The 26,341-nt window shown below is 34.2% G+C and overlaps 1 protein-coding gene across 4 annotated transcripts; it reads left to right on the top strand.

Moving 5' to 3' along the window:
• Positions 1 to 2,497: 2,497 nt before the first annotated feature.
• LOC136029386 (uncharacterized protein CG1161-like) lies at positions 2,498 to 25,843 on the top strand. 4 transcript variants are annotated; one of them, XM_065707717.1, is made up of 5 exons: positions 2,498 to 2,613; positions 10,701 to 10,810; positions 18,666 to 18,780; positions 21,327 to 21,455; positions 25,593 to 25,843. In XM_065707717.1, exons 1-5 carry the CDS (start codon positions 2,551 to 2,553, stop codon positions 25,743 to 25,745), a joined length of 570 nt encoding a protein of 189 aa, XP_065563789.1. In that variant the 5' UTR covers positions 2,498 to 2,550; the 3' UTR covers positions 25,746 to 25,843. The 4 variants fall into 4 exon arrangements, with proteins under 4 accessions (XP_065563789.1, XP_065563787.1, XP_065563788.1 ...); XM_065707715.1 differs by having other exon boundaries at positions 25,575 to 25,843; XM_065707716.1 differs by having other exon boundaries at positions 21,327 to 21,470.
• Positions 25,844 to 26,341: the final 498 nt, after the last annotated feature.

The raw sequence follows: 26,341 nt of genomic DNA, 5'->3' as shown, positions 1-26,341 counted from the left end.
TAAGAATTTGATGAATTTTGTAGATAAGAGTTTAATTATATTCCATTTTTCGTATGCTACTGATAAGTGTAACAATTTAATATGATTTAATATTTAGTGGACAGTTCGTTATCAATATCTAATTAATTTTTATTATCTTCATTTTGCCTTTCAATAGCCTTTAAAATCATACTTTTATCTAATATTTTAAATTTCTTTTCAAATTCGAATGCTTTAGAATCAGAACTCATAGGTGCAAACAGATAAAGCATTTTACCATTAAAATCAGCAATGATAAGAGTTTATTTCCATATTTAGCTGCATTACGTTTCATTGCTTTAATCATGTATTCCATTCCAATGGAACATCTTCTTTCCTAAGCAACTGTGACGTCAAAGTAAATGAAACAAAATCTTTCGGTATTATGAAAGGTTTATCAAATGCTTTTAACGTCAGCATCCTATTGATTGTAGCGATATTCAGGATGCAAGGCGAATTGGAAAATCTTTTACTGCTAAACTGTTATTCGAAAATGCTATTGCTGAAGCTTGGCGTGAAAGCTGATTATGAGATTTTCCGAGTTCAGCTAGGTGCTGCTATAATTGCCAATCATCAGACGGTCACTTGTAATAACCCTAAGCGTTGCTCCCGCTGTGCAGGAGAGAATGAATCATCTAGCGATTCCCTGTACCAGGCTACCCCCAAATATGCTAATTGTTGGGGCAATCATGTTTTATTTTGCTTGATATACCAAATTTTTCGTAATGCTGTAGCTAAACGATCAAAACACCTAAGAAAATGACTTTTAAAATCAAATTTTGTACATGCTCTTTTGACACTAACGGAACGAAGGATAAGGATGATTCTTTGAACCAGGAACTATCTAATTTCGAGATTTTATTTCCACAAGAACACCTGTTGCCTTTGGTGAGTCTGAAGTCTCTTCACAGGAGTAAAGAACACTTGGTTTTCGCTAGAAGTTCTTGAAAAACCTTCAAGCGGGCTGGCCTGCCTATCAAAACAGAAACTAGTCCGGCTATCCCCCGCTTTTCATCATAAATTTGATTATTTCCTTGCAATTCGTTTTGCTAACATAGTTCTTATTAATGTACACCCCTCTTGGGACCAAAGATCCTTTTCCTCTCTAACAAAGTATACTAAAGCATGTGCATCGCTAAAGACCCTTCTTGTCAGTATTGAGAGCAATGGATTGGGTCCTGTTAAGTGATATGAACGGTGATATAAAATCTACCTCTGCACGGACTTTAATTATTAAGATGATCATTAATAGTATTTAATATTTTAAGTTTTTTTGCCAATAATTCTTAAATTATTTGGCAACTGATTGCAATTTATTAATTGTATAGTGCGGTAGTAGATTTTCTGTCTTGACGAATTCGGATTTTCTTTGTAAACAGCTTTTAATCACTGCTGCAATGTCATCCATTTATGAGGAACTTTTTTTATTAAACAAAAATCCAAATCTTAAAAAAAAGCGAAGCGTGAGGTATTTTATTGCTTGCTATTTACTATTCTTGAGAACGTAAAAAATCTGTTAGTGTTTATTAATATGTTTAATTAATCTAAATTTGGTTAATACTTAAAATCTCTAATAAATGGAGTTTTATTGTATGCCATGTAAAAAATCTATTTAACCGAGTCTTTAACTCGGACAGTTTCAAAAAGAAATGAAGGCCAATGATTAAAGGTATTTTTATATTTTGTGGTTGCAAGAAAAATCGTTTTTCAAAAAAGGAAGCAATGAGCAAAAACCTTGGATTAAAGGATGTGGTTTTGTACTAGCAAGAGTAGGATAGAAAACAAACGTCTAGAACTCTATTTTTAAACTTTTCAGATATTTATTATTTACTTGGAAATTAAACGAGCAATGTGAAACGAACAAAGAAATGTACAAACGGTAGGGTATAGATGCATTTTGACTTTTTGAACATTTTTACTCTCTTGCAAAACTACCACAAACTTAACGCTATGGAGCTATTCCGGCCCAAATATCCTGTATTTACACATATAGAATTGGAATCATTTCCGTTTTCGTTGATCGGATATTTGAAATCGCGAATCTGTAATAGTTTAGAAACAAATTTGGGCTATATATTTGCACATCAGGGGGGGTGGGGATAAAGCATAGCATATATTAAATACGTAAACTAACCATTGCTATATTTAATATATTCTATGGTTTACCCCCCCCCCCCCCCCCTAATGTGCAAATATATAATAACGGTGAGTTTGCGGTAAATTTGCAAGAGAGAAAAGATGTTCAAAAACTCAAAATGCATCTACTAATAATAGATTCATGACCCAAAGCAATTGTTCAGGTAATAGGAACCTTCACCAAGATTTTTACTGAAGAGATTATTTCAACAACCATGGAGGAGATTCGTTTGATGGGAAACTGAAAGGTATAATTCTATTTTTAAAAGACAAAAGTGATCAAAGGGTAAATAGCCTTACTAGACGCCTTTTTTCCACCTTTTTAACAGAAACTTCCGGCAACACTGAAACTAATACATTCAAGATCTTTTGAAGAAATCGAAAAAAAATGAGAAGATGTCAAATTTTCTATGTTGTATCTTAGTAGCTTTTATGATAATTTGCCCCTTTGCAGCTGATGTATGTACTATTTAATTTAGTTTTTAGTGAATCTTACCTTGAAACCTAGTTAAAAGTTATGAAACAGATAGCCTATGCTACTTACAGGGTTTTTTAGGACACAAAATTGATGTTTTACTCGCCTACTTTTAAAGGAAATATGCTAATGAAATAAAAATTAGGGCATTATAAGCAAAGTTGTGAAGCTGAAAACAATTTTGTTGTACTTCATTTAAACAGAAGATCTATTTTGCTAGGGTACACTTTTATAACACACATATTTTTAAAGGTCATCAAAGTTCGGGACCTCTAGAGGGAGAGGGAGTAGAGATAGGTATTTCAAAATACCTTCCCATGACATACTTTAGCCTTTAGACCCATCCCTGAAAGTCTCATTTTCTTAACATAACCCCTTTCCAACATAGACAAAAGTCAATAAACTCAAATTTTATTCTAGTTTAGAGGTTTCTTGCTATCTAGAAAAGCAATGAGGTAAGGTGAATAAAACTTTAACAAAGGAATGCAGGGCCTAAAATATAGGCTAGCCTATTTTAGCCAGGTATTTTGAAGTTCATCCTCATCAACTTCCACTTTTAAAGGGTCTTGACCTTACAAATTGCTGACTACTAATGATATAGCTAAGCAACAGGGTAAATTTGCAGTTTATAACATAATTTAGCTAGGATACAAGCAAATATATCACCTAGGCTATACCATGTGTTATGCACTTCTGCAATTTAATAAGCACTTTTGGAGGAAATTACATTTCAAGGCCTTAATGGACTCAAACAGCCTATAGTAGAGAAATATAAAAAAAAAAAACTGTTTCTAAAAAACTGACTAGTAAAAAAAAGTGTCATTTGTAGCTGATGCAGGAATGGTAAATAGTATTTTCCTTATTCTTAATTGCAAAATGTTTCTGTGAAAATAAATTTGTAGAATTAATTAAAAAAGCTAAAATGTAACTTATACCCCCTTCACTCTAATGCAAAAATATATGCACTGGATTCTGTGTGAGTCTCTTTTTTTCAAATTTATTGGACTGTTTCTCAAAATAATAGATTACACATACCTCTCAACATTTCCTGGAATTTCACCTCCAAACCCTTGGCCTTTTTGGATGCACACAGGATCAATATATATTTTTACATTAAGGGAAAGGGGGTAAAGTTACATTTTCAATAAAAATCTTTGCTTTCCAAAAAATAAATCCTGTATGTAAAAAGTAGACAAATTGCATAATCTACATTCCTTTGTCTTGGGCTATAGGAACATAGCATCCCTAGAACATAGCTAATAGACATTACAACTATTTTGAATGAAATGGCTTTTTAAGATTTTCATCAGATAAAACCACAATCAAGCATTTCCTGTTTTGCTTATGATAAACCCTGCCTGTAAACAAGGGCAAATTGCATAATTTACTATCATTGTCCTGGGACTGTGGGGGTATGGTATCCCTGGAGGTATAGCTACTAGACCTTTTGACTAGTTTGAACAAATGACAATTTCAAAATTTTTATCAGTTGTGAGCATAGAGACACCTAAAAATGGAAAGGAGGGAGGGGACTGGTCCTGCAATTTCTCTCCAATGTCTCCTCAACATAGGCCTACCTTGAAAGTTTCAACTAAATATCTTCTGCAATTCTTTAGATATTGCTGGTATTCTCTTCTCATAACCTGAAGACAGATAGTTGGTTTTGATTGTGTTTGGCATCCCTCTCAAAATTTTCTTGAAGTGTCACCTTAAAACTTTTAGCCATTTGGAGACCCATGATCAAACTTGCCCCTTTTTCTAATAAAAAACCTTATATATACTTGCATGACCTAGAACTCTTGCCCTAAGGGCTGTAGGGGGTTTTGTCAATGCTGGAAGCATAGTTATTTGACCTTCAGATTATTTTGAACAAATTGCCTATCTCCTGATTTTGATTGGATGTATTCAGGGGGAAGGGTGGGCTGGTTGGCCTCCAATCTCTCTTGACTCACATCAAAGATGCTAGAAATTTCAATTTTCAGCTGAATATGCTGCCTCCATAGTTATGCTTAAGTTTGGAGTCAAGCTCAGCCTTGTGGACTATTATAGTAGACATTTAATAGCTTATTTTGTAATGAGATGGATTCAGGAGGGGGGTTTGTCAGGACAAGTGAATACTAAGGTAAATTGATGGCTAAAGGCATCCATTTTTTGTGCGTGTCATTTGATGAGACTCTATTACTAACCAGCTCTGTAACTGTGTGTCTGAGGTATAGTTCCAGAACTTCTTTGGGTTTGTTGTTTAATTTACTGTGATAACTTCCTCATACTTCTCTGTCACCTCTCTTGCTAGGGCTCAAACTTTGCTCCTTACAGCCCTAAACTTCTGCTAAGCAGTCAGCTCTATGGGGTTCTTTCTCATGACTCTTGACAGTTTCTTCTTCTTGTTCTTTGCAGTTTCCATTTTTTTGGTCATGAAGGAAAGAGTTTTTAGTCTATATCTTTGCATAATATTTTGTTTCTTTTGACAGTTTCCTGCAATTTTTTTTTTCATTTTTCTCCCACATGAACTGTAAGTAAAAACAACTCACCCCACTAGTAACTGAAACTTAAAAATAGCAAGAATTCTGATAATGGTTAATACTTCAAAAGAATTGGCTTTTTCTGCTGATTCCAATTGTATAAAATTCATTTTATTCAATCCTAGACATCAAAAGCTACAAGCCTGAGAAAGTTTGACCAGTTTTAGAAGATGAGGCAAAGCACTCCCAAAAACTCAAGTGACATTTATGAAAATTAAATCATCAGATTCAGCTTGTTAAATAATCTTGTTGTAGTGGTTTCTGGTTTCTATTTACAAAATATGGAAGTTTATGTTTTTGCCAGAAGAAAAATTGTTAATGTCTGTTTTTGTTGGTTTTCTTACTTGTTTGTGTTTTTTTTTTTTCAAGGGGCTATTATACTGAACCAATTGAATCAAACTTTTGAGATCTCCATTTGATTCAGAATTCTTGAAAAATCCAATAATTGTGCCTCTAGGGGTATCATGACCACCTACAGTCCTAGGGAATGGGTTGTAAGTTATGCAATTTGTTCACAATTTACATAAAGTGTTTGTTATTGGAATTTATAGTGTAGGAATTTCACAGATTGTGAGAAATGTCCTTGCAACAATTTGAAAAACAATCAGAAACTAAATAAAAAGTATTTTTTCAACTGAAATTAGGTTGCTACATTGTAACTTGAAATAAACAGAAACTATTCTGTGCCCAAGAGGATATCCGCTTCCTTGTTATTTATAATGAAGTTCAACTTTTTTGTGACAATCCTTAAGAAAGACTGCTCTAACATAAGAGCTGTTGAATTTGAATGAGAAGTACAAGAAGCAAGTGATGAGGAAGGGGCCCTTTGTGAAACCATGCCAGGAACATCACCATCTGGAATAGCAAGTGTTCTTCTTGGCAATCAAAACACATGTAACAATGTGGTCATTAAAATCATTCAGGATTAGAAATTCAAATTATTAGTCTATTGATTTACCTCCAAGAGGGGTGAGGATTTGTAATCTGATGGAACTTTCTATTAATGGGATTATTATGTTTTCTTCATTGGCTTCCAATTTTCAATTCAAATAATCTGTTTTGTCCAATTTTATAATGAATCACAGACAAAACTAGATATCATCATGTTTAGAATGCAGAACCTTCTTTCAACAAGGAACCAACCATGTATCACAATATTCAGTTAACAAACAAATTTATTATTAGGGCTGTTTATGGGACAATCAAGAGCAGAGGTGTTCCCTTGTCAAAAAACCAACTATAATATTTGGGATGAACATAAAATGAGGAATCACTGTTACTATAGTGGTTTACCACCCCAAAAGAAAACATGCTAATAAAGGGAAAATAATACCACTAGATTCCTTATTATATGTTCTTTCTTGGCATCATGATCACTTTTTGACATTTCACTCTTTTTTCATGATGGCCTAATACTAAACAAATAGTTTGATTAAAAATATATGTTATATATGTGGAGAGTAGGCTGCTAATGGTTCACATGACATAGATAGCTGGGATTGGCGGATGGTGGGGAATGGGTTAGTTAGGATTGGCAGATTCAGCTAGGCAGATTGCATTCAGGAGCAAATGAAGTAGCTTTGTCTGTTTATTCAAATATGCAGGCTTAGTACTAAGTGTGATTAGATGTTATTTTTACAATTTATAGAATACAAGTATCTTCAATGTCTGTTTGATATCTCCTCCAAAAACTACCCCAGGAAGCTGTTCTTGAGCTACTTTTCCTATGCTTTACTTATTTGCAAGCTGCCAAAGCCAAGTGGTTAGCATGCTAGACTTGAAATCCTTTGCCCATGAGGACAGGGGTTCAAGTCCTGGTGTTTCAGGTTATTTGGTTTGGAATAGGGGGGAGTGGTGTGACCCTGTAAGCTCAGGCTCAGCTAGTGTTTATCCATCTCTAAATAAGTACCTGGAGAGATCTTTGAAAGTAAACAATAAGAGTGTGCAAAAGTATGGAATGGCTGACCCTCAACCTCTCATGGCACTTCCTGGCTGATGAGTCATGAAACAGGGATCAGCATTGTTTGTAGTAACTGTAAAGCCCAATGCTTTCTTTACATTAGCAGATTGCACAGAAGGAAGGGTAAACCTATATAAATTTTGACATAATGTGTTTTAACTTAACTTTTGGGTTTATCTCTTTGTGTTGCTCTACTTTTTGAAAACATAGTTTCTGCGGTCTTACTAGGATTTCAAGCCATAACCTGACTTTTTTTTCCAGATTCTCCAAACAGTAAGCTGTATAAAAAATGTAGTCCATCCTGCTTTCTAGGGCTATAATGAGAGAAAGATTGAGATGGCTAGGGCATCTTCTGTGGATGAAGGATGGTAGATTGCCTAAGATTATCCCTTTTGTCCAACTATCCAGGGCCAAACAAAAAGCAGGTTCTCCCAGATAGTGTAGAAAAATATCATAAGAAATTATTTGAGGAAATTTGGAACTTTCTAAGAAGGGTTTAAAGATGGAAGTTTTGTAGGTTGTGATGGGAGGGGAGAGTGCATAGCCATGTTCTCAGGCGGCTTTGTGTTACAGTGAGTTATTAGTAAAGCAATAGAAGGATTAGATCCTTTTTGGCTCTACAGTGATGACTTTGATATTATGTCTACCATTTGTTAAAGATGTACTTGGTATTTTCTGAATTTGTACATCTATAAGGAAAAATTCATGTCTGCAATCAGCAAGCACATAATTCTTTGTAAACCAATTTTGATGGAAATAATTTCTTTTTCATTTAAACTTAGTGTGCTTGGAACTAGGACAGTTTTGCAGCAATTTTAATCATTTTAATAAAAAAAAAATTAACTATTGAGGAGGATTCTTTTAAAGATTGTCAATTTCTCAATGATTCTGAGTCAAAGACAAAACACATGTCTATTTACAAAGTTGGATGGCCTATGGAATGTGCACATGACAAGTTTTGATTCTGGATGTCTTCAGCACATGTTGTCCCAGATTTGTGATCAAGAAGATCAAAGACACTTGAAAAACCATTTTGGCAAACAGTTTTAAGGTGGAGTGCTGATGGGGTAAGGGCTCACATTCTACAAAGGCTCTTCAACCACACAAATTTAAAATTTGTTACATGACTGATTTCACCAAGATTTAGCCTTCCCGTTTTTATATTGTACAGTATAATAGAAAAATGGAAAGGCTAAATCTAGGTGACTAAATCTTATTGCCTTGAGTAGGTTATTTGCAAATTTTGTCCACTAGCCACCCTTATGCTATTGCCTTCACACATACATTTTTTTAATCTTCTGGCCCTCCCAGTTAAAATAGCAAATTATGATCCAATTTTGTATGGCGTTGCTCAGGCACTGAGGAGGTGTCAAGTTGCCCTCTAATTGGTTTCAGCTCTAACAGGGTGCTAGAATTTTCAGTGTCCCATCCAGTGTTAGTCTTTGCCCAAGTTTCTTTAACTATGTAAGTTGTACAACCATCTGGTGATATGAGTCTGTGGAAAAGATATGTAGGAAATATGTAGCTTTCTACTGTGTCAATGTAATTGCGTTGACCATGATTAAGATTTGGTCTTAGTAATATGCCTTGGATCATAGGCAGGTCAATAGTGCTGCCTAAGTAAAGAGCAATGGAGGTATAATATATCTTTTTTTTTTCTTTCTTATTTTTTGTTAAACCAGCACACTTCACATTGAAAAATTTGTCGTAGAAACATCAAAAAGGGCTTGTTTGATTCTAAATTTGAAGGGCTTGTGCCCTTTTTAATTGTTGAAAGTGATTGTGGGGCAATTAACACCCCTTCTATGCCCACTGTTTACCCAAACACATCCAATCAAAATTTTGAGATAGCCATTTTGTTCAACATACTTGAAAGGTCTGGAAATTATGTCTTTGAGGATGAACCCCTTACCCAGAGCCCTCAGTGCAAGGGTTGTATGTTATGCCCTGGGGGCATATAAGGTTTTTATTGAAAGGGGGATTGTAAAAACTTTGGAAGGGGCTCGTTGCATTGCTAATCTAAAAATGAACAGAAATTGTAAAGTCTTAATACTTCTTTGTTGATTAAAATCAAAAAGTGAAATCATTTAAAATGCATTCTATTTTCAGTAAAGTGTAAATTATATTCTGGTCCTGAAAAGGCATGGGGGTTGTCAGTCCTATCAAGGTAACTTTTGCTTGTTTTGAGTTTGGCTCAGCTATTTATTGTAATTTCTTTTTGCTTTTAGTTTTATTTATTTATTGGTGATGATATGTGATAGTTTTCAGCTTGGAAAAATATTTGAATTTATTTCTAATCATTTTTGGCTTAATGGAGCTCTTTACTCTTCTTTGAGAAACTTGCTTTGTGGGAAAAGTTTTTTACATTAATTTTTGCTAATTTTTTATTGACATGGTCTTTTTCATGGAAACTTTTTTTCATCTTTTTGTTTTTTATACTCCATCATTTTCTATTTTTATACTCTGCGGGGGGAGGGGGGTAAACACAGGCCACCCCCATGACCTTCCAGGCTATCAATCAGATGATGTGAATCAGATATATCCTCTTAGTTGTGCATCCTGTTAACACAGTTTGTTAGCTGAAAATTCCTGTTTAGTTTCATCAGTCTTTCCATGCGTTTAGACGAGTTTCATTATCTAGTTTATCTGGATGTTTTCTTTATCTTGTTTGTCTTCATTTAGTTATGTAAATTTTCCAAATCGTCAGTAAAGTTTCTTATATGAGCTAAATGATATTTTAGTCTTTATTTTGCTTTTGGTTGACAGCATTCTTAGTTTGATAGTTTTTTTATTTCATTTTAATTTCTAAATTTATGTTGTGAATTGTAAGAAAAGACAGATTAGACTAAGTAAAAGGAAAATATATTAACAACAGGGTCAAGTTTTTAGTATGTTGAAAAAAAATTGTTGCAAAATTTTAACAAAATTTTTAATATTTTCGCTTCACATCTGGAAGCCTTTATCGACAGAAAAAATCAAAACTGAACGAAACACATACAGAAAAAGAACAAACATTATACAAAAAAGAAATAAATATCTTATTTAAACAAAATCCAACAGCAAAGAAACCAAAGCACAAATAATAAATCTTGCTTTGTTTGATTATTATTTGTGCTCTGGTTCATGTGCCATTGGAACTTGTTGAAATATTTCCATATTAGAAGATAATTCAGATGCACAGTACAGATACAGCAGACATCTTACTTTGTTTTGCAATGATCTTTGCTGTGTTTTTTTACCATTGGATTTTGTTTGATTGCTGTTTTCTTTTTCATAAAATTTGTTGTTTTTTTATCTTTTGTTTGGCTGGTTTTTCTTTTTATTGATAAAGGCTTCTTGATGTGATGCCAAAATATAAGGACTTCTAGTTCTATTTTGTATTAAAAGTTTTTATTTTTCATTGTTGTGTTAACAATTGTATTCGTTATCAATATATTTTCGTTTCATTTGTCAATGGAATCATAGTGTGGTGTAAGGAACTTGATTAAATTGTAAGATTTTTTTTTTTATTTTGACTATAAGCTTATATTTAACTAATAGTAGACCAAGTAAGAATAGCTAGAATTAGTTATAAGTTTGTTTTTTACAGGCTCAGTATGAAGATGTAAGATGCAAATGTGTATGTCCTGATACATCAGTTGTTAATGGCACAACATCCAATAGGAAATTGTTTATTGGGAATGTTCCTCCAACTAAGTGGTAAAGCCTCAAGCTTTTGTACTTTTTTGTTTTAAATATCTCAAGGATGCTTGCATAAGGAGTGAAACCATACCTCTCCCCTACACTGATCTGAAGATAGTTCTTGTACAATACCATGGTAATACCATAATACATGGTAATACCATGTAACAAACCATGGTAAAAAAAAAAAAAACGCGCCAGTTTTTGTCTTCAGCACCTCCATATCCTGCTGTGAAATCACTGATACCCTTTTCATAAATATTTGAGGTAATATGCTCATTTAGACTTAGTTCCTCCCATGCTAGCTAGAACATTTTGCAAAAATAGTGTTTCTGTCTGGTAACCTCTAAAAAGCTTGTAGCTACAAGTCTTTCAAAGATGTTCCCTCCCATCTAGTATCCAAGCATTGGCCACTTGGCCAGGGCATTGTAAAAGGGTTTCTTTCTGTCCGTCATTTAATGCTGAGTTGATTATGCACACATTAGAAGTAATGTACAGTAGGGAAAAGTTGTATACTCTCCATTGAAGATTTTTGAGATTTTGATGGATGGAGAAGTTTATGTTAAATTGCTTAAAGAGTAACAAACTGGTAATTGCAAAAATATTTGTGTATATTTTGACAAGGAATTACAAAAATTAAAAAACCTTAAAAAAGAGAACAAAAAGTTTGAAGCTTAGTAGAAACCATTGTTAGAAATCAAATTTGCAGTAATAATCAAACGCCTTTAAATAACTTCAGTATAAAAAGACATTAAATTTCATAAAGAGAAAAAACTGATAGTTGCAAAATTATTTTTATATATTTAACAACGGATTACAGCAATTCAGAAATCTTTAAAAAAAAACCAAAAGTTTGAAGCTTAGTAGAATTCGCTGTTAGAAAAGCATCATTTCTGAATTTCTCTTCTTAAAAGTATAAGCAATGTCTTTTTAATACATGAAAAATAGCTGATTTTTTTTTAATTCAGTTCAGAAATGCTGTAGATATTACGTAAACTGCAAAAATATTTATGGTACCTGAGCAATGATTTTAATCCTTTAATGCAAACTAGAAAAATGTCAGAAAATTTTAAAAGTTAGTTTTTTTGTTAGATAAAATCCACATGCTACGTGATTAAACTTACAGGTTTGAATGCAACCAGTTATATAATGTCAGTAGGAAGGCCAAAAAAAAGTGCAATAATTACAAAAGATGGTTCAATATTTTGACAGGGAATTAAAATAATTCTAAAATCTTAAAAAGAAAACCAAAAATTCCAAGCTTAGCACATATCATTGTTAGAAATCGAGGAAGCTTCAATAATTAATGTTTTGAAAAGACAGCACTAAAAAAAACCATTAAATTGCATAAAGAGCTAAAAACTGGTAATTGCAAAAATATTTGTACAAAAATTCAAAAAAATCAGAAAAGAAAACCAAAGTTTGAAGCTTAGTACATAGCGTTGTTAGAAATTGGACTAACTTCAATAATCAAATATCTTTGAACTGATCAGTATGAAAAGACCTTAAATTGCATAAACAGCAAAAACACTGGTAATTGCAAAATTTTTTTTTTTATATTTCATCAAGGGATAACAACAACTCAAAAACCTTAAAGAAGAAAACCAAAAGTTTTAAGCTTAGCAGAAATCATTGTTAGAAATTGGACTTGCTGTAATTTTATCTCATATCTCCCAAATGAAGGTTGTAATCCCTTGTAAAAGTATAAAAAATATTTTTACAATTATCAGTTTTTTCTCTTTACGTAATTTAATGTCTTTTCATACTTTGATTGTTTCCACAAGTTTGTTTATCCAACTCTGAAAAAGATCATCAATGGAATTCATTTTGCATGGCTGATTATAGTTTTAGAAGTTATGGGCTATTTCATTTTTTACTATGGGCGTGATCATATCTTACTAGGTTGCTAGATACTGTTTTTGGACACTATATTCAGGAGTTATGGACAATTACATTTCTTAGTATTGGGCGTGATAGTCTCTTACTACGTTGCTACTGCTGCTGCAGCCCAGGTTTGTATTTTGATCTGGCCCTATTTTTAAGAGTTATGGGCTATTTCATTTTTTACTATGGGCGTGATCATATCTTACTAGGTTGCTAGATACTGTTTTTGGACACTATATTCAGGAGTTATGGGCAATTACATTTCTTAGTATTGGGCGTGATAGTCTCTTACTACGTTGCTACTGCTGCTGCAACCCAGGTTTGTGTTTTGATCTGGCTGTATTTTTAAGAGTTATGGGCTATTTCATTTTTTACTATGGGTGTGATCATATCTTACTAGGTTGCTAGATACTGTTTTTGGACACTATATTCAGGAGTTATGGGCAATTACATTTCTTAGTATTGGGCGTGATAGTCTCTTACTAAGTTGCTACTGCTGCTGCAACCCAGGTTTGTGTTTTGATCTGGCTGTATTTTTAAGAGTTATGGGCTATTTCATTTTTTACTATGGGTGTGATCATATCTTACTAGGTTGCTAGATACTGTTTTTGGACACTATATTCAGGAGTTATGGGCAATTACATTTCTTAGTATTGGGCGTGATAGTCTCTTACTACGTTGCTACTGCTGCTGCAACCCAGGTTTGTGTTTTGATCTGGCTGTATTTTTAAGAGTTATGGGCTATTTCATTTTTTGCTATGGGTGTGATCATATCTTACTAGGTTGCTAGATACTGTTTTTGGACACTATATTCAGGAGTTATGGGCAATTACATTTCTTAGTATTGGGCGTGATAGTCTCTTACTACGTTGCTACTGCTGCTGCAACCCAGGTTTGTGTTTTGATCTGGCTGTATTTTTAAGAGTTATGGGCTATTTCATTTTTTACTATGGGTGTGATCATATCTTACTAGGTTGCTAGATACTGTTTTTGGACACTATATTCAGGAGTTATGGGCAATTACATTTCTTAGTATTGGGCGTGATAGTCTCTTACTACGTTGCTACTGCTGCTGCAACCCAGGTTTGTGTTTTGATCTGGCCGTATTTTTAAGAGTTATGGGCTATTTCATTTTTTACTATGGGTGTGATCATATCTTACTAGGCTGCTAGATACTGTTTTTGGACACTATATTCAGGAGTTATGGGCAATTACATTTCTTAGTATTGGGCGTGATAGTCTCTTACTACGTTGCTACTGCTGCTGCAACCTAGGTTTGTGTTTTGATCTGGCCCTATTTTTAAGAGTTATGGGCTATTTCATTTTTTACTATGGGCGTGATCATATCTTACTAGGTTGCTAGATACTGTTTTTGGACACTATATTCAGGAGTTATGGGCAATTACATTTCTTAGTATTGGGCGTGATAGTCTCTTACTAAGTTGCTACTGCTGCTGCAACCCAGGTTTGTGTTTTGATCTGGCCCTATTTTTAAGAGTTATGGGGTATTATAGTTTTTACTTTGGGACATGATCTCTTACAACGTTGCTAGCTACCGCTGCAACCCTGATTAGTCTAAAACTAACTAGCAATAACTCGTGTTATTTTCGTTAATTATAAAAGATTTTTAAATATATTAATTTTTTCTGCATCAAGCTGCTGCTTTAACTTTGCCAATTGTTCGTGTTGTAGCTTCCGGAAATATTGTTCCTCTTGGGCAGCTGCTCTTTTCCCGAAAGATCCACCAGCTTCGCGGATACTTCCACCACTTCCTCCTCCTCTACCAGCACCACTTCCTAAATCACCCAGCTGATCTGAAAGTTCGTTTACCATGATTTGTATTATTAAATTTTTTAATGAGTTTATTTTACTGTAGTGAGTAGCTTATGAGCTAGAATAAATTAAAACTTAGTTGAAAATTTTAGAAAATTTTCTAGTTTTAAACATGATTCAAAATTCGTTACTTAGACCATTCAAATACTTATGTAGTTTACATAATAACAAAGTATCTTCTAGTTTACATATTTTTTGCCATTATTTTTAGAGTTTTTTCTCTTTACTATGTACTGTCAAATTTTCAGGTATTTTCTAGTTTGAATTAAAAAATTAGTATTATTGGTTAGACACTATAAATATTTTTGTAGTTTACATAATAAGTTTAGCGATGCTGAACTGAAAACTAAAATAAAAATAACTATGAATTTTTCTTTGGAAATATAGGACGCCGCTATAGAGAAACCTACTTTACGAATTAAGCCAAAACAAAAGTTTGGTTCGAGGAGACAATTATAACTTTGGACTGTGCATAGTGTATTTCGATTTAGTTCTTTGCAGTTTCAATATATCCAAGCATGTTCGTCTTAATACCCTTGGTTTTAACAGCAGCAGCAGTAGTAGTAATAATAGTAGTAGTAGTAGTAAGAGTAGAAGCAGTGGCATTAGGATGAAAATAATTTCTTATAAAGGATCTAAAGCCGAACTGGCCAGCCATGACAAAAACCACAAAGAAACGAATATAAGGACGACAAACGTGTCTATGGCCAGTAAATGAAAACGAAGAAAAACAACATAAGTCAAACGAATATTTCCCCCGTATCTAACAAGGCATCTTCAGCGTAGAAAAAAAAAAAACAAAAAACAAAAATAGACTAACATAAAATATATTTTGTACAGTTAAATATTTTCTTTTGGTTAATCCAACATCCCCCACAACAAGCCCTGTTAGTTTCAACTTCACACACCAAACTGTTCCTGAGATATTGCTGTTATGCTCTTTTGATAACTTGCACTTAGACGGCGTGTTGTGATTCAGTTCACCTTTCCTCCTCATAATTCTTTGAAAATTTCACCTTCACACTCTTAGGAATATGTATAATATTGGTCACAGTAGTAGTATTGATATTACTAGTAGTAGTATTAATAGTAATAGCTGTAGTCCTAGTTGCAGCATTCGTGTTAATGTATTGCCTTTTGGTCAGCAGAATATTCCTCTCGTCAATTCCTGGAAGTTTCAGCTTAATACAATTAGTAATTGCTATAACATTGCTGATATGTTCTTTTGATACTGTGTATGTTATACTTCTTGCAATTTTCATCGCAGTGCTCTATGCTTACAATTAGTTATAATAGAAGTAGTAGCAGTAAATTGCCTTTATGGTCTTTTGATAACTTGCACACAGACGGGCGTGTTGTGATTCAGTTCACCTTCCCTCCTCATAATTCTTTGAAAATTTCACCTTCACACTCTTAGGAATATATATAATATTGGTCACAGTAGTAGTATTGATATTACTAGTAGTAGTATTAATAGTAATAGCTGTAGTCCTAGTTGCAGCATTCGTATTAATGTATTGCCTTTTGGTCAGCAGAATATCCCTCTCGTCTATTCCTGGAAGTTTCAGCTTAATACAATTAGTAATTGCTATGACATTGCTGATATGTTCTTTTGATACTGTGTATGTTTCTTGTAATTTTCATCTCAATGCTCTTAGCCTTACAATTAGTTATAATAGAAGTATGAAAAGAAAATAAATAACACGTTGCACGCCTCTTTCATACAGAAAGTAGTAGAGGCGTTTCTTCTAATTATACCAGAATTATTAGATGTGTGTGGCGTTTTGATACCATATTGGAATTGTTTCGAATAACAAGTATAGTTATAATTCTATAATATATAATTATATATAATTAATAATAATTAATATAATAATAATTATTATAATATAATTAATAAATTATATAATATATATTATAATTATATAATAATATAGTTATAATTATACTATTATAGTTATAATAGAAGTAGAAGCAGTAAATGAAGCAGCGATAGTAGTATTTGTAGTAACATGCAGATATTGCCCTTTGGTCAGATGATCTTTCCCTTTAAGTATTTTCTGAAAGTTCTAATTTAACACCCAAAACAATTCTTGAAATACGGTCGCTCTTTTGACAATGTACATGCACAAAACGTCTTTTGATTTAGTTTAACACCCCCTCGACATTCTCTTGAAGGCCCGCCTGAATGCACTTCTTCAGTAGAGTTCAGACACGCATACCTTTCTCAATAGCATATACTATATGTAAACATGAATGAATTGCCTAACTTACAGCCTTTGCCCTGAGGGGTGGGTAAGTCGATATCTCCAAAGACATAATTACTGGACGTTTCAACAATACTGAACTAAATGACTCAAAATTATCATTGGATCTGTCTTGGGAAATATTATGTTTGGGGGGGATGTGCTGGCTGTCCTCTATTCACTTTTGACTATTAAAAAAGGCAATAGAAATTTCCGACGTCCAGTCAAATGAGCTCATCCGATCGGAAGTTTATATGACCCATCATTCCATAAAACCTTATAGGCCAAGGGCATAACTTGAAACCATTGCCCCTGGGATCTGGGGGGGGGAGGGAGTTGTGTCGACCCTTAAGACATTTTTATTTGCCCTTTGGATTATTGTGAACAAAATGACCAGCTCACCGTTTCGATCAGACGTGTTTGGGGAAAAGAGGATGTCAGAGAGGGAAGGGTACAGTTGCCCTCCTGGACTTTTGATTCTTAAACGGGAACTAGAAGTAAACATTCAAATCAAATGAACCACCTCCTAAAGTTTACACGGCCGACCTTTCTTTAAAAACCTTATTTGCCCCCGGGGCATAACTTACAGTTTTCGCCTCCTTACCATGGGAGGTCGTGTCAACCCCAAAGGCCTTTTAATGTGATCTTTGAACTTTTTTCGGACTGGGGACAATACGACATGGGCGGGGGGGGGTCTGACCCATGATCAATTTAACTCTTTAAAAGTCAACTTAAACTTCCAATTCTAGTTCTTTGGGGGGTTGCCCCCAAAAAACTTATGACCATTAAAAATGGCTTTGAAACTTTTAATTTTCAATCGAATGAGCCCCTTTCAGAGAAAAAAAATAATTAAAGAATGAATAATAATACATTGTGTCCACATCGCGCTGCTTAGGAAGCGCTATTTTGCTGCCTATGATGGAGAGAATCCGTCTCCCAATGATGGAAATTGTTTCCTCTCCTACCTGTTTCCTATACTCTTTGCTTTGGTAATTGTTATCATAAAGATAACATTGTTTGGTAAATATTTGGTATTTGTGTTTTTGGCAGTTTTTTTTCTTAGAGATGGATTTGGTGTCCTTAATTACCTGTTTCGTATACTCTTTGCTTTAGTAATTGGTATCATAAAGATAATATTGTTCGGTAATTGTTTGGTGTCTTATATGTTTTTTTTCCTCAAAAATTTTGAGAGAAAAGCGGGTTTAATTAAAATGAAACAGTGAAAAAAAAACATTAATAAAAAAAAGGAAATTCGAATCCATGTTTGAGAGACTTTATGAACGGGTAAAAAGGAAAAGAAAAAGACAAAAAGTTTTTTTTTAGTTAAATCATCTAAATAAAAAGAAAAAGCAACACAACAGGATAGAAAAAGACAAATAAATAAAACTCACATCTTAATAAACTTCCACATTACTGCAAAACTGTAGCACAACAAAACATATCGAAAATCTCTAGTAGAGCAGAGATTTCTCCTCTATAGAAAGACTGACAAAATCATAACAACTTTTTTCTCCAAGATGGATTTAGTTTCCTTTTTTACCAAGTTCCCATACTCTTTGCTTTGGTAATTGTATCGTATGTGTGTTTTGTGTACTCTTTTCAGTGGTAACTTTTATCATAAAGGTGACATTGTTAATTTTTTTGTTTTGTTTTTTATTTCTCTCAGAGGCGGATTTAGTTTCCTTTCTTACTAGTCTCCCATGCTCTTTCCTTTGGTAATTGTTATCATAAAGATAACATTTTTTGGTAATTGTTTTGTGTCTTTTTGCTTGTTTTATTTTCTCAGAGATGGATTTGGTATCCCTTCTTACCAGTTTTCCATACTCTTTGCTTTATGAATTGGTGTCATAAAGTTAACATTGTTTTGTAACTTGGTATTAAAAAGAGTAATTGTTTAAAATCTATTTTAGTGACTGCACTAATGTGGTGCTACCTCAAGTTGGTCAAGATATAGTTGGTAAGGAGCAAGAATTTTGCCCCAGATGTCAGTGTCGATATGAAAGTAGAAACACAACAACAATTAAGGTTTGTAAATAATTTCTTAGTCTAGACAGCCTTTTTATTCGATAGTAAAGTGAAAATATTTTGACATATAAATTAAAAGAGTAAGACAGTGCTAAAAGTAAAAAAGTGGAAGATTGATTAAAAGAGTAAGAAGATAAATTAAAGAGTAAAGAAGATAAATTAAAAGAGTAAGACAGTGCTAAAAGTAAAAAGTGGAAGATAGCACAGAAAGTGCCCAAATATATTGTCTTCTTTTCTGGTAGAATTTTCAACAAGATAATATGAAACAAGACTAAGCGGCTGAAACGCACCAAAAAAAATGTTGAGATAAGAAAAATGCTATATAAAATGGTCACATCTAAAACACTACATTTGTGGTTTCAATAGCATTTTAGATGTACTTTATTTTTTTACAGTGTACTAACACGTGTTATAATACTATTATGCTTGTTGTTTGATGTGTTCAATATAATTTAGAACTATACTTGTTATTCGAAACAATTCCAATAGAGTATCAAAACGCCACACAAATCTAATAATTCTGGTATAATTAGAAGAAACGCCTATACTGCTTTCTGTATGAAAGAGGCGTGCAACGTGTTATTTATTTTCTTTCCTTGAGTATATGAAAGGGGTGGTCTGTAAAATTCAGAGGATGCCATTTGATTAGAAATTGTCCTTTTAAAAGTCAAAACAAGAGTAGGGTTGTTGCTGTTGACTTCTTGGTAGAAGAAGCAAGAAAGGTTAAATCCCAAAGCTGTTAGTGAGGTTGTCAGAACCGATAGAGCTAGCTACTTTTCTGGTGATGAATACTTTGACAATAGTGACAAAGAAACTACCGCAAACAATCCAGAGAATTCTGAACGTGATGAAAATAATGCTAATGTAAAGGTTCTTCCATATGTGGGTGATAGGCAAAAATAACTAATCATGCTAAATAGCTACCCAACATTATTGAAAGTGTTCAATCACAAGCGTTCAATCTGTCAGTCCATACTATAACTGACATCGGTTAACGGGTATCTAGGTGCCTTGCAAAGACAATAGGTTGAATACTTGTGATCTTAGAAGTTTGATGAAGATTTTACATATAGTGCCGTACATTAAAGTGCCGAAACCCTATAGGCAAGTGTGTATTCTCCTGATGAGCCCTTGTGTCGGGTTGTCGTCTCTGAATTATTTATCTTTTTTATTGTTTTTTAATATTTGGTAAATGATATGGTAAATGAAATTATTATGATGATGGTAAATGATGGGTACCTGGAGAAATCTGGGGAAGGTAAGCAGGAATGGTGTGTGAAAGCACAGGATGGTTGGCCCCCAGCCCCCCATTGGACTTCCTGGCTGAAGGGCCATGAAACGGAGACCAGCATCGCCGGTTTGGACCTTAAGGGTCTAGTACCGTCTTACTTACTTACTTACTTATTTGGTAAATGACGACTTATACTTACTTACGACACGACTGCCTGTCCATGGATTATCCTTTATGGTTGATTGTGTATGGCGATGCTGTTTGACCTATGTAATTGGATGGATGAGTAGGGTTAAGGCCTCATTCAAGTACTGATCTTCCAGTCTTCCGTTTCTCTTTTTTTTATGGTGTATGTTTTATTTATGTGTGTGTTGCATTGGTGATTTCTTTTTTCATTATATACTTGTTTAACCAAAAGAAGAGAAAATTTATAAAGAATCAAAGAACATTGTAATATCAAGACTAGTTGAAACCCATTTTAATTAGAAGTTATTGTATTGTACTGAAGAGGACTGAAGGATATTCTAAAGCCCATAGTGGACGAGTGAATTCAAAAAAACATTTTGATGGAAATGCAAAATTTTTGCAAGTGGAATTGAATAGTGGATTCTGCTTTACATTTTCCTCTCAGTAATCTAAAAAAAAAAAAACAATATAGAACAATGAAACAACTTGCCTGTTTCTATTGTCTTTGCCAAATACCTTTTTGGTAGGGTTCAGAATCAGATATCTGTGGACAAGCATTTGACCTCGGGAAACTAGCACATAACATGATCACAGTCTATATTGCCTTGTGAGTTTTTCTAACAAATATCAGCGTGGAACTTTTATGACAGTCAACTCTGTGAGATAACTGTAAGTGGTATTCCTTCCTGTTTACCTTTCATATTTTGTCTTTCTAAGTACGCACTGGGAAACCAAATTGATACTATAGAGGTGACTTGGGGATTGTAATTAGAACCGCAATACTTAAGTTCTGAAGTACTTTAACAAAAATACTTTTGGAGAAGTATTTGGTACTTATACTTAAGTACAAACTCCCTGGAGGACTTGGTTCTCGTACTTCAATAAAAAGTAAAATTGTTTGGCCCAATACTGCTGAACAGTATTTTTTTTTTTTTTTTTTTTTTTTTTTTTTTTTTTTTGTTCACCTCTTTTACCTTACTGATGTAACAGGTTGCCATATAGGAATGCACGCTCCTCAAACAAGACCGTGACTGGATTAACGGTGCCAGATATTGAAGAGGAAGTGTCACCATTTAACTAAATCATTTATCGCGTTCCGTGTACGTGACTATATACGTTTATTTTACAGGTTGTTGTCATTATTGTTATCTGGATTATATCGTTATTGGTAATTTATATGCTGTTTTTGGTCTGTTTGGATCCTTTATGTCTCGGCAAGCAAAGAACAACAGCCTATGAGGAGCAAACTAATGAGGAGGTACCTTTATTACATGTAATTAACTCACATTTTTGGTTTTGGTTGCTATTTTTTATTTCGTTATGCTTTTTTGTGTCCGGACAAGCACAAACTAGATTTATGTTACTTGTGTAGCGTGAAATGTAGCAGCAGTATATGTTCGGCTTTGCTGATGCGGACAAATAAAATGTCTTTTTATCTCTGATCCATCTTTTCCGTCTTACCCTGGTCAAACTAATTATAATCTAGTAATATAAGCCGTACGGACACTCTTTTTGATTCTTCCATACGGCCAGACTTCAATGCTTTAATGGTGAGTCATATTGTATGGAATACAATATGAATGGCGTGACGCCTTGAAGGTATCACTTGGTCTTGTTGAGCTTCATGAAAACAGTGTTTTGAAAATTTTTGTTTCGTTTTAAGTGTTTTTTTATTATTTCTTTTTTCTTTTTTTGTACGATTGGTTGGATCGTATTGTATGGAATACAATATGAATGGCGTGACGCCTTGAAGGTATCACTTGGTCTTGTTGAGCTTCACGAAAACAGCGTTTTGAAAATTTTTGTTTCGTTTTAAGTGTTTATTATTTCTTCTTTTTTTGTACGATTGGTTGGATTCTTTTTTTTTTCTATTTATCTTTTTTTTATTTATTTATTTATTATTCAGTGACATCGATCAGTGTACTCAATGCTGACAAGTGTGTTGTGGGAGAAAAAAGGACACTCCTTAAATACCTCCTTAATACTCCTTAATACCTTAAATACCTCCTTAATACTCCTTAATACCTTAAATACCCCCTTAATACTCCTTAATACCTTAAATACTCTCCTTTAAATCAAAACACGCTGCTTCGTCTAAAAACCAGTTTTGTTCTATTTTTTCAAGCCCAATCTTTGCTGATTCTTTAAAATGCACTATGTCCTGCGGTGGCGCAGTGGGTTTGACCTTAGCTTGGTAATACAGGACCCAGAGGTCGAATCATGCTGCAGCAATGCACTACAGGGTCGACGCAGGGACCTTAGTAGTCAATAAGCGTCGTTAATCTGATACAATCAAAATGTACTATATATTCAAGCTAGTGTATTACTGTACCACAGAACATACAACCTAACCCAATTTTCTCGTTTCGTATAAATTTATGGTGTATAAAAACAAAGACTATGTTGCTTTGCCTCACAAGACTTTTAACACAGACAGCTTTCAGTACTTTTCTATGTGTAAACATAATTTAATTCTGTGTTAATTATCAAGTAAATGGCAGAAAATATTTTACTTATAGATGCCAAACTGCAAAGTTATGTTGGATTGTTATTTATAACCGTTCCAGAACTGCTTGGACAAGCTCTAGACAGAAGCTTTTGAAATCATTCTTCTCCTATTATTGACCTAAGGTATTTGTCGGATAAATTTACAGCAAATCAATGATAACAAAATCTCTTTTTATGTCGAAAGCTAATGATAGAAAGTGGTGTTGGAGGGTTTTAGTTTGAGCACCCATAAATAACGTTATGTTCCACGTTATGTTTAAAGATGCCGACCTTTCTGCTGAATTCTGAACCAAGTAGTACCCAAAGCCACGCCTAGGATTTGCTTGGAGGATATTATTGCTGGTGAATCCCCCGTATTTTATAGTGCCGGAACCCACTGGGCCAGGACACGAACAAAATTTAGAAAATAGTAACAAAGAAGATCCTATCAAAGTAAACCTAATAAAATTTACTTGGGGAGTAAAAACTTTATTTTACAGTCTAATCACGTGCATAGTTTAAATATGTTTCTCGAGCTGAAAAGATACTAGAAGTTAAATCCTCTCTCCATATTGATTGGAATAACCGCCCACGAGAATTCGGCAAATTTAGACTTTCCGGAACCCTGCACTAAAGAAAGGAAATCCACTGATTTTCCCAACTTTCTTAAAACTTGCGTTCAATAATGCAATAGTGGATAATCGTCGCTCCATTATGTTTAGACTCTGATACTTTATATTTAGAGGCAAATGTAGAGGATAGTGCGGCAATCTTACCTCTAAAATTAGGACGATATTCATATAGTTTTTTAGAAGTCCCAAGCCAATTAGCTATCTCCTAATTTTCTTGCGAAGTTCGGTCAAAATTAGCTCGCTAGACTTTGTGTTTCAGGACAGGGGATCGAATTCTGGTGTTTTTGGTTCTTTACTTGATTTTGTGTGCTTAGCCATAGTCGAACCAGCTCTAAATGGGTACCCGGGGAATTCTAGGGAAGGTAAAGAGGAAGGGTGTGCGGAAACAATGGATGGCTGGCCCTCTTTTCACTTCCTTGATGAAGGGCCATGAAAGGGAGATTAGCACCGCCAGTAGGACCTATTAAGTTCAATGCTATATTTTGTATCTCCACATCTAGTTTTCGTTGCGATGCCATTGAAGAAAAAAGAATGGTAAATTGGTGTTATTTATTTCGTTTTATGTGCTTAGCCATTGTCGAACTAGCTCTAAATGGGTACCCAGAGAATTCTTAGGAAGGGTGTGCGGAAACAAAGGATGACTGGCCCTCTTTGCACTTCCTTGATGAAGGGGCATGAAACGGAGATCAGCACCGCCAGTAGGACCTATAAAGATGCTTTGCTCTTTATCTCCATATTTAGTTTTCTTTGCGATGCCATTGAAGAAAAAACAATGGTAAATTGGACGTAAACATTGTTTTTCTTAGTATTATGCTGAAAGTAAGAGACATCCGGAATTGGAAAATAGGTATAGGTAGTCAAAGAAGTGAAGTGTAGGCTGCAGGACCAGAAAATCCAGACATGGGGGAAGATATATACATAAGACTCCCTTGATGTTTCTCGCACCAGATATGGTGTAATTAAATTTGTTTTAATTTTAGTCTTAGAATTTAAATTCAGTTAAATTTTAAATTCTCTGTTTTGTTGGATTCATTCAATTTTGAGTCAGTTTTAGGTCTTACTGTCTCTCGTTAATCATTTAGATTAAAAGGATGTTAGAGAGAAGTTAAGATTGATGTCTCGTCGTTTTTTTTTTCGAGGTTTGGTCATAGTAACCAAGAAAAAAACAAGCAAACAAATTTTAAAAATAGAACAAATGCCGATCAATTGACGGCACGCCGCCGATCAGTTTTTGGTGACGCACCGCAGAAATTTTTTCCACCACGTGTGCTGCTGCTGACCAAATAATTGCGTTGGCTGCTGCCGAGTTTTATTTCGGCGTGGTCTCGAGGACTAGACCCAAGAGGGGCCAATTCCCTGCTTTAGTTCTTAAAATCTGCACATTGAAAACTCCAATGTAATTTTGACCCAAGCAAGATACAACATGTATATTGTTCTGCTTAAAGTTGCCTCTGCAAGGGAAAACACATTGAAGGACCAAAGTTTGAACCTCACTGCTGCAATGGTACTTTGTAACTTATACCATGCACTTTAGATTGAAAATAATTGAGCGTTTTCAATTTTAACACTTCATTAAAGCTTCGATTGACTAGATTTTATAAGTTATAACCGACTTCAGCTCTGACTCCAGACATGTTCAGTATACCGATTCCAATTTTGACTCCAGCAAAAATTTACTAAAACTCCGGCTCCACAGCTCTGGTATTTTCACCCGCTTAGTCACTGAGCTTGCAAAACCTAAAATAAAACGTAAATAGGGGGCTTGCATAAAGAAAACAGTGTATTATGAAGTAGCCTATCTGCCTTCATTTGTGATGAGTTAAAGAAAAGCCTATTTTTTGAAGCAATCTGTTTTCTTTTTTAGAGTCAAAAATATTTTTTTGGTTGGGGGGGGGGAGTAAGCATTGCCAGTCTATATAAAAAGCTGGATCTAAGGAAAAGCGGAGACTCATGTTTTGGATGTTGAGAACGTGTTTGCAGCTTAATCTTATTATGGCTACAGCCTCTTCCCATATTACAGAGTTTATCCTGTATGGGGATTGGGTTTCCTTACCTCTTTTATTACTGAATGTTTATTGAAGCTTTTGCTTAGAATATATTTGTGTCTTAGCCTGATTTTAACAGAAATTTGTTTTTGTATTGTTGTCGCAGTTTTGCCTTTTACATAGTTTTCTTCATTATTTTTTCATCGTATTTTTTATAATGCAGTAAGGTTGTCGTCCATTATTTGCTTTCTTATACTGAGATCATTTATGTAGTTTGAACTTTGTACGCAGGACGAGATGTCTGGACCCATTCCTCCCCTTCGTCCACGGACGACAACTAGTGGTGGAGTGCTCAATCGCGTTGGACACCAGCAGGATAAATGGAGAAGGCAAGTCCAGGAGCAACGAAGACATATATATGACCGTCAGACAATTTTAAATTGATTTTAGTGAATTTTCTTCTTTTTGTGTACCTTTTCATTTTGTATATTCATGTGGAAGTTATTCGAACGAAGTTTATGATTAAAAATTTGCTGTGTCTACTCAGCATTGTGAGTTGTACAAAAAAAGCTTTAAAGCTATTTAACTCATCATTTATGAACTCATAAAGCTGTATACCTTTTACAGTATCCTTTGAGAAAAGTTAAGCGTCAAGTATGAGAATTTGGAAAGAAAAGTTACCTTCGGTAATTTTACAGAAAAACAGGCTATGGATATTCTAAATTGATAAGCAAATAATTTCTGATACCACACTGGCTAATCGTGATAAAACATTAAAACGCGAAGAAACGAAGAAAACGAGGACAATAAACAGTTAGTGAAAAAATTGAAAAAAATATGCAAATATTTCGGTCAAGACCTCCGCTTGACCGTCCCCAGTGCAGAATAAAACTGATAAAAATATAAACAAGAGCTAACAGCTCATATGGCACTTGTGACGAGGTCTGAAGAGCCAAGAGCTCATATGGTATGAGCTTTGGCAAAACTTTAAGAATCAGTACATTGCTTTAAAAAGAAAAATCAGAGGCTTAATGCAGGTC

Source organism: Artemia franciscana, chromosome 7 (genome assembly GCF_032884065.1).
Source record: "Artemia franciscana chromosome 7, ASM3288406v1, whole genome shotgun sequence".
Classification (NCBI taxonomy): domain Eukaryota; kingdom Metazoa; phylum Arthropoda; class Branchiopoda; order Anostraca; family Artemiidae; genus Artemia; species Artemia franciscana.
The sequence above is the reverse complement of the archived record's forward strand: the minus strand, read 5'-3'. Positions and strand labels throughout refer to the sequence as shown.

Bases quoted from the DNA above. Each gene is read 5' to 3' on its own strand.
- LOC136029386 (XM_065707714.1), top strand. From the start codon at position 2,551: ATGTCAAATTTTCTATGTTGTATCTTAGTAGCTTTTATGATAATTTGC. The intron at 10,811-18,665 runs GTAAAGCCTCAA...AATCTATTTTAG, and splicing joins AATGTTCCTCCAACTAAGTG to TGACTGCACTAATGTGGTGC. The intron at 21,471-25,574 runs GTAATTAACTCA...TCATTTATGTAG, and splicing joins AGGAGGTACCTTTATTACAT to TTTGAACTTTGTACGCAGGA.